General features: G+C 34.1%; 1 protein-coding gene across 5 annotated transcripts in view; it reads right to left on the reverse strand.

The window, feature by feature from the left end:
• The window catches only part of LOC149801663 (ATPase family gene 2 protein homolog B-like), a 31,795-nt gene that overhangs the window by 3,146 nt on the left and 15,081 nt on the right, over positions 1–13,568 (reverse strand). For all 5 annotated transcript variants that reach the window (XM_089955931.1, XM_089955936.1, XM_089955933.1 and 2 more), the window contains 2 exons: positions 7,240–7,449; positions 910–1,128 (listed from right to left, as the gene is read on the reverse strand). In XM_089955931.1, coding sequence (XP_089812057.1) covers positions 910–1,128; positions 7,240–7,449 — 429 coding nt within the window. The remainder of the gene's footprint in view (positions 1–909; positions 1,129–7,239; positions 7,450–13,568) is intronic.

Genomic DNA, 13,568 nt, shown 5'->3' on the forward strand with positions numbered 1-13,568 from the left:
AAAATTTCATAGCAATCTCCATGTAGCTGAGTTGAAGTAGCTTGTGCTAATGGATGGATGTAGGATGATGGACAACTGATGACAGACAACAGCTATCCCATAAGCTCTTCTGTCATTTGTCCCAAATTTTTTTGACAATTTGTATATAAATCAAAATTATCATTTTTTAGTAAATATGTTTCTCTCTAATTACTTATCCAATCACATTAACATTAGTAAATAATTCAGCTACCTCGTGAATCAAGCCCTTCTGGAAAGATCACAATTTTATCTTTCCCATCTAAATAACATGTAGACAAAGGGAAAAAACTCTTACCAATTGCCTCACCTTACCAAAGTGATCAGATAGGTATTCTCAGAGAAACTTGATTTACTGAAAATATTTACTTTGCTGAAAACATTCCCTGCTCATATTAACATTAGGAGAATAGATAACAGGATTAGATGAGCTAGCATCCATACTTTTGCCTTTTGAGGGAGATAAGGCTATATGAATAATAATCCACAGCCATAATGAGAAGGCAGCATAACCGACAACCATGACACATCTCACGTATTCTTCACCAGTGATACAGAAAAAGAACTTTATAAGTACTGCATCTGGCATTCTGTCCAATTTTAAAACTAAAAACTTATGTAACCAGTGCTACTACTATAATTTCTTTCACATGCCAAGGGCAAATGGCCTTTGAAGAAGCATTTGTTCCACGTACATTTTAACTTTCACTAAAGACTTTTCATGTACTCTTACAAACAATCAACAGGGCCCTCAGGCATATAGGTTTCAATGGAAGTGGGTTCCATGTAAGATTTACCCTAGTGCATAGGAGTATGTATTTTGAAGATTAGTGGTAAAATTATATGTAAAGATATCTCTGAACAATCACAAAACTTCAAGACATGCATTACCTCCACATCTTGTATACTCCCTTCCAAGATTCTTCTTGAACCCTGTGAATCCATTTTGTCATCCAACTTAATGCCAACCCCATCCATTTCATTTAGCAGTGTGGACAAGACTCTCTCCTGGACACCCCTGTGTCCACCCTCTGACCGCTTGCCAACAATGGAATCTACCTCATCCAAGAAAATAATGGAAGGTGGTGCCATACGAGCCCTCTGAAATACCTGGATTCAGAGAAATTATTCACGGGTTTGAGGAAGTCAAATTCTGTTATTTTCATTTATATAAATTTTCATGGTTTTGCAACCTGCCCAAAATAATGTGAATCTCTTTAAATATATGCAGAAACAATTTAGTAATTTGGTTATAAAAAAATTTATTCTTAGGTACTAAACTTTGTGCATTTGTCATTTTTTTTAAAAATGACAATGACCATCTCTCTAAAAAATATACCATTATTCACTTCCGTCCATTTCTAAGTAAACAGGCTTAAACCATACTGTGGTAATTTGATTGATTAGACAACAATTCAGGAACATTGTTTTTCTTCCAGTTGTATGTATGAAATGTAGTAGTAATAGCAGTGTGCTTTTGTGTTCCAACAAATGAATAACTTGTGATAAGCAGAATAAAAATGAAAACTTTTTTATGCATAAAATGACTAATATCTGAATTTACATACACCACTCCCTTGATACCTCACACCCTGATAACTCACAAACCCATTTATAACGCAGAGTCGGGCACATATCCCATTTTTTAAACCAGAAAATACCAAAAAAATTATCCCTATTTGTTGAACTGCAAGAAAATTATGATCAAAATTGGTAATGGAAACTCTGATATGTCGCTCGTTTTATCGTCAAAAACGGTAGATATGAATTAGAAATTTTAATCAACATTATGAAATGTCAACTTTTAATATGAAGTCATAATTTGTTACATTTTCTTTCCAAACGACGTTCTTAGTACACTGTAATTAATGATATTCAATGAAATTTTGATCAATGAAAATGTCACTTATGCCTAGTGGAGGCAGTACTTTAATAAATAAATACCAATTAAATAGGACTGCTCCAGTGGCATAGAGGTTATGGCATCCACACTGGATGTGGGAGGTCGTGGGTTTGAACCATGGCCAAGTCATATCAAAGACTTCTAAAAAATGGTACTAACAGCCGCCTCGCTAGGCACTCAGCATTAAGAGGTTAGTGTTAGAACTGGTCAGCCTGGTGTCAGGATAATGTGACTGGGTGGGTCATCATGTTACATGTCTGCAGCATGATGCCACAGTGCTAGACATCACTTTAAACTGCCACACTGCAGACATCATAGTCATATGACTGGTAAATTGTTAAAGCTACATTAAAAATCTAAATCACACACCAATTTTAAAAAATTTATCAAGTGAAATTTGTGTTCTAGTTCAATCTTTTAGTTTCTTTTAAGTGTAGTCATCATAAATGCAATGCACCCTCTTGTAATTAAACACAAAATGTGCCAATCTACCATAACAGCTATGCCTGTGAGCATTTCTCTGAGAACCTATAATAATTAGTGCCGACTGTGTTTTGATACCTGACTAGCGGAAGCATTTGTTGTATGGTTGCACTGAATTAAAAGCTGGACTCCTTTGTATTATCATGTTAACTACATCTTCTAAATCAAATAAAGGAGGTAGAATAAAAAGAAGTTAAGAATCATGCAAACCTTCATGCTTAAGATCTAGCGGCCTCAGTCATATGTCAGGATAACTCACTTCAGTTGATCAATCGAACACTGTTATAAACACTGTTATAAATATTATTGTGTATGTTATCTGATTAAACTACCAAAAAATAACCAACTCAATCATAGCTGTGATCAAAGACAGAGAGGCAACCAATCAAAATGAATACTTCGTAAAATAAAGAGCTCTGTTTCACAGATACAGATCATTGTGGGGAAAATGAGTTTCAGAGAATTCCTGAATTGGCACTTATAGATATCCTCAATGATGATAATAAGTTTCACAATTACTTCATGGCATCAATATTTTGCTAACTGAACAATACAAAATTTAGTTTTGCCGTAAACGAATGTCTCATGAAATAAATGTTGCATGTTTTTGAAAACATGGAATCCTGTTTGGTAGTGTATCAACAGTTAGTCTACTGGTAGTTCCCTGCTTCACGACTCCCTGTTTCACACAATACTGTCTCATACCAGTCTGGGAACCATACTAATCAACAAAACAATAAGCAGTGACGAAATTCTCAAATATTTAGAGTACATGTGGAGGTTGTTGAAACCAGTTAGAATAATGTAAGGGTCTTTCAAATGTTGGACATTTTGAAAATAACAAACTTCATCAGAAAAAGTGCTTTCTTGACAATTATTCCTGATGCAATTATAAAGCGAGGATTCAGTCATTAAACAGCCCAGTTCCCACTCCACCCCAATCACCACCAGTTTTCTGGATGTCTAGTGGATTATTTTGGGGAGGTCCCTTGGTAACTCGCTTATAGTGCGGTCTATGTTTTTGGACCCCATTGTGTGCATGTTATTGATGGAGAGGTGTACGTAGAATGGAACAGTAAATTATTATAGATAATAACATGATCTATATGCTGGATATTTTCAAAAAGAGCTACTAATGTTGTTGAAGAATGTGTGCTTAAACAAAGATGCAATATATCACTGATATTTTATTAACATTTTTAATGTTTTCATGCTTCTAAGATGTCTGCAAATTTAATTGGATTGCATTAAGTTTTACTGAGTATTTATTATTATAAGTGGATATCGTGCTTTGTGAAGTAAAGAAGGATATGAACCAGAAGTAATTTTGCATTTGTTACCATAGCATTAGAAGAGCCATTATATCAGTTTTCATGTTTACAAAATTTTACATGTGAATTAAATCACAATCAATAAACTCCACTGTTCCTTACCTAGCATTAACCTATAAAAGTGATCAACAGAGATCATTAGTAATTTCCTAATATTGATCACATGACTTATAATGGTCAAGTGATCCAAGGAGAATGGTGTAGATGGTTGGTAATTCAAGCCCCATGTCCCTGTTTAGTGTTGGCCTCCACTGTCGTATATGACTTGATCAACCTTAGTTGCTGATGACTGCCAAAAATTTTGAACTCTAAAGATATTTATGTTATGAGCAAGGGAAATTACTAATGATCATAAATTATCCAGAGCAAAGAAGCAACCTTTTCAGCTGATTCACAGTAGTATTTGTGAATTAAGAAATGTGTTGTAATGTCATCACTACATACCAATTAGTGCTTGTTGGGTGTTTTTATCTGTAGTCTGAAACAACCAGAACATCCACAAATATTTGTACCCCATAAATACCAAGCAATAATAAATTCATCCACAAATATTTGTACCCCATAAATACCAAGCAATAATAAATTTACCAACTTCTTATTGCATATGTCATTTGAATATGATATTCAAGTTAGTGTCTAGCAAGTAGAAAATTAGTTACTGTGAGGCACAGTCTTGTAACAAGTATACATATATGTTACTATGCATAGTGCCATACCATGCATTTGTAAAAATTTATGGCTATGAGGAATTCTTCAAACTAATATTTTTTAAACAATGAGTACTGTACTTTTCAAATCTAACAGACTGAAATCATTCAAGGAGGCAGGCATCCATATATCCAAAGACCAGGAAGTTAAAAAATCTTCCATTTATGCAACAGATTTTTATCTGAACATTAATTACATTTTAAAACTTAGTGGTAAGAGTCTTTTTTTTTGATAATACATTAATCAAACTGAGTCAGAAATTGCCATCAATCCTGCATTCTCATGTTGTTATAGTTGTCAATTATAACAGTGATGATGGTGGTGACAGTAGTGCTGGTGAAGAAGAAGAGGAGATGATGATGATTAATGTGATTATATTAATGATGAGGATCAAAATGGTAGTTTTTAATTAAAAATGAAGATATCAATAAAATAACTTAAAACCAGAGGAATGAAGATGAAACAGATGAGGAAGAGGAGAATAATGAAAATGAAGTATAATACATTTAATAATAAGAGTCCCTTGAAGGGTATAACTTTCTCCTGGACAAATCTTTTTTCTCCAGAAATTGAAGATAACACCTTTTCTTCTTTTTAATTGTCCAGTGTGTAAGCCATCACTGATATTCCTGAGTGATATGATTTTTAAATTAGCCACTGTAGCAACCACATTGGATTTAAGACTGGTACCATTTTCATTTAGGACAAGCTAGATGCTATAGGAAGACTTTTGGTCAAAACCCCATATTTAGCTGACCAACCATTGAGGAGAATTAGTGACAAGATCTTCAATATGTTCATTGTGGCAGCCATACTGGATCTGAGGTCAAATCAGCACCATTTTCATTCAGAACGAACTAGATATTGTAATTAGTCTTCGGGTAAAACCTCATGTTGATACAAATTTCCCTTGGAAAATAATTATTTTCAATTTAATAATATGAATTACATCCAAATAATGGGTACAGTAATGGGTAGTCCTATGGCTCCTTCATACACTTCCCTTGTCATGAGTAAATTAGAAAAAGATTTTCTTCAAAACGAATCTTCAAAACGAAAAGTTTAATCATTCTGTTTGGTTCAGATTTTTAGATGACATATTTATGACTTGGAACCATTCAACTAAAGAATTTTAAAAATTTATTGATTGCCTAAATCATTTTCACCCGACGATGAAATTTACTTATACAGCATCTAGTATGAATGTTTCATTTTTTGATATAAATGTAATAAAAAATATTGATAACACTATCTCTACAAATATTTATATAAAAGAAACTAATATCCACCAGTATGTGGAATATTCTTCATGTCATGTAAAAATGGTATACCATATAGCCAGGCCAAAAGATACTGATGCATTATTTCAGATGATTGTCAATTTCAAAATTTGTTGAATAAATTACAAACATATATTCAAAATAGAAATTACCCTACCCATATAAATGATTCTGCACTGAACAAAGCCCATAATCTTACTTAACATGAGGCTTTAAACACAGCAGAATGTTTAACAGCAAAAAATATAATTCCTTTCACAATACAATATAATCTTTCGTTACCTAATATAGGTTGTACAATTAATAAATATTATAGTCGCCGAAATTTATCATATAAAACCAGCATAAAATCACTTTACAAAAATAAACCCATTCTTGCTTATAGAAGACCCAACAATTTACAAGATTTTCTAATTAGAACTAAACAGAGAGAAAATAAAAAAAGAAAATTTTTGTCATCTAAATGTAACAGACACCGGTGCTCTCAATGTGCAAACATAAGAGAAAGTACTTCTTTCAGTAGTGCTAATACAAAAGAGGTATTTTCTCTATGTGATAACACTAACTGCATACCAACTGATGTGATTTATTTGATAACCTGTAAAAAATTCATACAACATGTTGAACAAAATCTTCAACTCAGTTTCTATGAGAATGAATAATCAACGCTTTCATATAAAAAATTATTGAGATCCTCAGTTTTTCCGGAACATTTCAACACACTTAAACACCAATAATCACTATCTACTTGATTTTTATTTCATGCCAATAGACATTGTGCATGGTGACATGAAAAGACTCATAAAATAAACTTATTGGATTCATAAGTTAGATACTTTGTATCCTAATGGCCTTAGTACCAATGCACTATATAAAATTGTATTTAAAAAAAATTAAATTAATATATTGTATATCCTTTATAACAATATAATTATATGTATGACTGTTTGTCTCTATTTTATTTTATTATTTTATCTTTAATATCAAGACTTTCAAGACAGTCATGGAGAAGTAGTGAAAAGATGGCAAAACTATTGGCCATATTGGATATCCGAGAAGCACCATTTTCATTTAGGAACAGCAAGACATGGGATGAATGTGTATATAAGGTTTTATTGCAATCCTCCAAGAAGTTTAGAGTTAGTAGCATTAATAAACTTGTGCTAACAGATGGATTATGGATGACAGACAACAGGCCATTGCATATGCTCTCCTGGTCTATGACAAACCAATCTGAATAAAACTGAGATATCAGATGCTTATACAAGGTCAAGTTTTGTTGACTTTTCAATTCACCAATTAAATTATAGCTTTCACATTAGGAACATGAAAAACATTGCTTGGAACATATAATTTTTAACAATACTCTCCCAAACACTATATGCAGCAATGATTGTTAGGTTACTAAAATTATGTGGACCAGGAATTCCCACAGCTCAACATCATGAACCATTACTGGAGTCATCAGATTTACTTAGTAGATCTTGATTTTAATCAGACCATTCTTGTGACGTACTTCTGCAACCATTTTTTCTGAATCGCCAACAAAGGGTGAATAAAGCTGAGCCCCACTCAAGGACAAGAATGTGGCATGACAGGCTGTGGCTGCAGCACGCACTAGTGTGGTCTTGCTGCATCCAGGTGGACCATACAGCAACACTCCTCGTGGACATGGTAAACCCATCCTGGCAAAAGCCTCTGAATGTTGGAGTGGCCACTCTACTGCCTGAAAAAAATAATTCGTGAGTAATCAGTTCTCATGGTTTAGAAGAATTTTTTTTATAAAAGGCTCATAAATTTGCATTACATGAATAAAACTGAGCCCACTCTAAATTTAAGGATAACAGATTACAAAATGTTGGAGAAACATTAACAATTTATTTTTACATATTTTCTATACTTACATATTTTTACATTCACTCTGCTAAGAGTCCAAACATAACAAGATAATTAACTAATAGGCTAGTGTGCATTTTCTTGTAATGCTACTGGATGAATATCCATCTCTGAGAAAGGATCAAAACACAGAAAAGAATTGGAAAAAGTACTCTGTCACTTATTGTCCATAAAAAAATACATGAATGAGTATTTAGATATGTATCATATTTTCACAGTCTTAAGGTATTAGACAAAAAACTTAAGAAATACACAATGAGCAATTTTTTTCCCCAAAATAACAGAATTACTGAGATCAGCAGCTTTGTGTAAAGATTTGTATGCTACGAAATAGAACATGTATGTTTTGTATTCATTTAAATTTTGAAAAAACTTCTATACAATCTCTATTAGTGTTTCTATGTTCCTTTGAAATTGTATGTGTTCCCCAGATTTTGGGGTCAGAGAGATGCAGTGACCCTTGCCTATGTGCAACACTACACTATAACATCATGATCACATCATTTCGAGTAAGAAGTATTAATTTTACAAAAATGGACTACTTTAATTGAGAAATGCTGCTTTTAATTAATGGTTTTTCACACAGTATTTTATACACTGATTACTATTTTCTCCCCCCCCCCCCAAATTTTTGTTGGCCAAGATGTTGGGATAGTTTTGTTGAAAAGTTTACATGTGTAAAGGTAACAGGTTATTAATAGCTTAATATGATTAGTCCTGTACAATTTTTGAAAATGAGAGAATGAGCATATCAATATAAAAGACAAACTTCCATCAGAACTGCATTCATTTCTGTATATAAAAGCTATGGCAATAATAGATCATGTGCTGATTATGGGACAATATAATGGTAAATTGATCTAGTGATGTAAATGAACAAGGTAGAAGTTTACTGTAATGAACTAAATTCCAACTTCCAAAAATTACACACAAAAAAAGAAGAATTTAGGAGTCATATTCTGTTAAATAACTGATATTGTTGCATATAAACTGTTGCACAACTGATGCATTGCCCTATATGATTCAAGATAAATCTGTGCCAGCTTTGTTTTGTAGGCCTCTCTAAGGCATGCCTGGGATCCAGTGGACATTGTGGAGTCAACTTGAGGACCTGGACTTTGCCATTGACCTAGCACTCTTGTCCCACAGTCTGCATCAAATGCAGGCAAGACCGATGTACTAACAGCAACATCAGCACAGGTTGGCCTCAACATCGACAAAGACAAGACCAAGATAAGATACTCAAGATCAATTATGTCAGCAACAACCTAGTCACACTGCATGGAAGTCCCCTGGAAGAGGTGGAGTCCTTAATGTACCTGGCATCATTATCCACCAGCAGGGTAGCACAGACGCAGACGTCAAGAAAAGGATTGGAAAGGTGAGAGCAGCTTTCATATCTACCTCAAGAACATCTGGAGATCCAAAGAAATTTCCTTAACTACCAAGATCACACTGTTCAACTCCAACGTGAAGTCAGTCCTATTGTATGGAGCAGAGACCTGGAGAACCACCAAGTTGACCGTACAGAGAGTTCAAACCTTCATCAATAGCTGCATAAGAAGAATTCTCCAGTTCCGCTAGCCAGACACCATCAGCAATGCCAGCCTGTGGCAGAGAACCTCTCAGCTTCTGGTAGAAGACGAGATCAAGAAGAGAAGGGGTTGGATAGGACACACCCTACATAAGATGCCAACCAACATTATCAGACAGGCATTGAGGTGGAACCCTCAAGGCAAGCGGAGAAGGGGCCAACCAAGGAACACCTGGCAATGGGACCTTCAGGCAGACATTACTAAGCTGGATCACACCTGGAGTCAGCTCGAGGGGATGGCACAGGACAGAAGTCTCTGGCGATCTTTTGTGGGCAGCATATACCCCAGCATTGGTGATAGGCATAACTGAACTGACTAAGGCATACCACTATTTTCTGTTGAATACATATTTTTATTTTCTTCACTTATGGATGTGCTAGCTAGGCTGCAATGTTTACCCAACTTTCTAAATACATGCACTGTATAAAATACAATGATCAATTAATTCCATTTCATCAAACCAATTCAAAACTGAACTCATTATCCAGCTGGGATGGCATCGACTTCTTATCTTTCTGAGGACCGTCAGTAAACTGAACCATCACTTTTAGTGCAGTTTATGTTTCTAAGCCCCTTTGCACGTGAGTTATCATGTGAGAGGTGTATATGTAAAGCCAATGACTATGTGCAAACTGTACCTGGCAAATCAGTTATTTTGTTTGCGGCATATTTTTTTAAAATTTTTTTTTACTCTCTTTGGTTATGTAAGACATGTCTTTGTTGAATATAAATGAAACAGATATAGGATATTAGCTGGTATACAGTGAATAACATATATTTCATCAAGTGGGTGAAAAACTTGACATTTTCACAAGTGGCAAAGCCATGAGTGAAAATACTAGTCTTCCACCCACGAGATTAAATATATACTTTATTCACTCTATACCAACATATTTTATTTTATAGTATGCTTCAATGTATTGGTTACCAAAGATTTGTAACACAGTGGTGTAGCAAATTTCTTACAGTAATGTCAGCTTTTTTCTACTATACATATTCTGCTGTGTTATGAGTACCTGCCCACAAAACATCAGACTAATACAAATGAACTGATAATTTGCAGAATCACAAACTATAAGTTTCAAGATAGCAGGGTTTATTAATAAGAAAATAACAAGTGATTTATCAATGAGTAAATCTTTTCTTATTAATGAGCAAGAAAAAAAAGTTACGCCTAGGTGAAACTGAAAAGGTGCCATTTTTAAACATTCAAATTGGTGGGAAAGGTCAGTGAATGAAGCTGAATTTAGCTAAAATGACAAGAATATAGGAACATGTAAGAAACTTTTAAACATGAATACAAGATCTATTGTACATTTCAAGTGTACTTTAGTCACTATCTGTGTCACTTGAAGTAATACATCTCCATTTCCTCTGCAGTGAAGACACACTTCCACTGCCATTTGCATGTGTACCACTGACATATTGGGCAATCTCTGAAAGCGACTTTGTTTGACTTCTTAAGTGAAAATGTACGTGGACATCATCATCAGTCATTGCATTTGTGAAGAAAAAAACAGAATTCATAGCCAGAAACTGAATGCCATTCTCTAGCAGAAAGGTGATGGTCACTGGTGAGCTGTTTCATGTGTGGCAGGCAGGAGGACAGATGATAATGTTGGTACATTTGACAAAATATTTCTTCTTTGATGAGGGTTTAAGTTGCTGTAGTTTTTTAAAGAGTTGATGTTTTTATGTCCTTATATTTGAACTATTTGATTTGGGGGAATTCCTATATGATTTAATTTTTAGACAGTGTTATCAATATTTTTTATACAATCTATGAATAGAAATTGTAAACATAAGATACACATGTACTATGTGACCCTGCTATAACACAGTAGCTGGGAGCCATAGAACATGACCGTGTTATAAGAAAGCAGGTCAGTCAGTTGGCTGAAAAAGATTATGCATGTACCCCAAAAAATCTGCCGGGGGGGGGGGGGGAGCTAATAAATGCAGGCAGTAAAATACATGCTTTATTGGCACAGTTACCATCTTAGTAACATTCGTAAGCATAAACTTTTTCCCTGCAAAAATGAAACTTTCACAGCAGAGTAAACATGTTCCAGTCACGTTGGGGAAAAAATCCATTAGATTTCTTTGCTTTTATTTAAGTTTAGTACTAACTTCCTCTGAAGAAAGTTTCTTTGTTTTTACTGAAGATTGTAGTAGGCTTTCCTTGATGAAGGGTGCAGGCTGTTAAAGGACAGCTTTGGAGAACCAAACAAATGCCCATTTCTAATTGTGGCGGCAAAAGAAAATAATTGTACTGCATGACTGAGACTGATTTCTTTTCCATCTGCTTAGTATGTTTTCATAACAATCAGTGCTTCAAAGGTGATCTGTTTCCTGTGAAATTTCAGCAAACTATTTTATCTGGGTACATTTTTAGAAAAGGAATTGGCCATCATTTGTCGATTGTAGGTATTGTTCCTAGGACCCTTCCTACTGAATTGACCAACAAGATGTTGGTTTTTTTTTTTTTTTTTTTTTGTTTTTTTTTACATTTGTGGTGATGCTTTCCATGCATGCATCAGAAATTTAACAAAGGGTCAGTGGACAATAGAGATGAAGGTGTTCTGGTTTGATGACAGGGATTACTACAGAAAAGGCGAGTGTTCTGAAGGATTTAATTCTGAGTGAAAAGAAGAGGAATTTTACTTACCATCTACATACAAATGTAAGTCTATGTAAATATATTCATTACTAGCAAGCAGCAAAAAATCCAACAAAAGATAAATTACGGGATAATGCCATGTCCAGTTGATCTCTGCAAACAGAAATGTCAAACAAAAAAAAAAAAGCGGATATCTCACAAAATATATTGTACTCATGCTAGATGTCAACATAAGTGGAATATGGACAAAGAATTTGTTTATGTAACAATAGATAAATTTCAGTGTGTTTTACATCAAATTTGTGGCTTTCTTTCATGTGGCCTCTGAATTTCTCCACTCCAAACCAATGGCTGTATATACAAGTTTAAACAGCCAACAATGTCACCAATAAAAAAAATTGACTGACGGTATATTTTTCCATCAATAAGGAGAAAAAAAAAATCGCAGTTTGCAACACTAGCAAAGCCCTAAGTGATCCAAGAATAAACTTTTTACACTTTATTTTTAGTACTTTTAAGAAGAAAAAACTATTTTTTCGTGTACGAGAAAATTACATATCAAATGTTAGAAGCCATGCCACGATCATCTTGTTTTATTCATACACGATCTCTTCCTCAAAAATGATAATAAACTTTCTACAATTCTTTCGTACTTTTAAGAAAGAATTTTTATTTTCCGTATAGGAGAAAAATACATGTATATGAAATTTCGGGAGCTACACCACAACCATGTTATATCCAAATTCATGTTATAACAGAGCATGTTATAGCGGGGTCAGTGGTATATACATGTAGGTGTTCGAAGCTTACAGTAGATTTACATTTTTCTTTACTTTCTTCCACAGTTTTACCCAAGTACCTGATATTATACAGGTATACTGTATTATTACTATATTTTTAACTCATTTTGTACTCACTGATAAATCATTTTTTAACTCGCTGGAAATATACTGCTTCATTTTATGCTAAGCTTCTGATGAGAATTTCAGATTAGGAAAGGTTATCCTAGATATTTTGAATTTAAGATGATTATTTTGATGAGATTGCTTCTGTTTAAGTGATGATATTCAGGGATCGTCCTGGGCTTCGCCAATGTCGCAAATTGCGATTTTTTTTCCTTATTGGTAACAAAAATATCCCATCTGGCGATTTTTTTGGCGACAGACTTTTTGGTTATTTAATTTGTACATACAATCATGGATTTGGACTGGATAAATTAAAAGGGAGAATGAATGGAAGCCACAAACTTGACTAAGCAATGCATTGGAATCAATCTGTTACACAAACGATCCTTTGTTCGTATTGACAACCCCATCTTTACAGTGCATTGTTACATCATAATCTGCTTATGCTGACATCTGGGCTGAGTACTGTATGCTGTGTTACAGTCAATCATGCTACCGAACTATACCTACAACTGACCGACTTCTGATGATGTGAATAGAACAGATACAATTAACTGAATGGCTAATCCTTCTGTTATTTTTTTTTTTTTTTTTACATATACCAATACAATAGTTTTGTTGAACCTTCATAGAAAACTGATAACCTTTGAAGTACCGACTACTGCGTATAAATACAAAGCAAATGGAAAAAATCTCAATCACAATTATATCTGTTGCCAGTGCAGCATTTTACTCATTGATCTTTTCCTTTTGCCATCAATCCCGTGTTACGGCTGCAGAGACTTAAACTCCGCAACAAAAAATAGCCAAAAAAAAAAAACAGTTTTGC

This window comes from Sinohyriopsis cumingii, chromosome 4, assembly GCF_028554795.1.
Source record: "Sinohyriopsis cumingii isolate HCF-2022 chromosome 4, ASM2855479v2, whole genome shotgun sequence".
Taxonomy (NCBI): Eukaryota; Metazoa; Mollusca; class Bivalvia; order Unionida; family Unionidae; genus Sinohyriopsis; species Sinohyriopsis cumingii.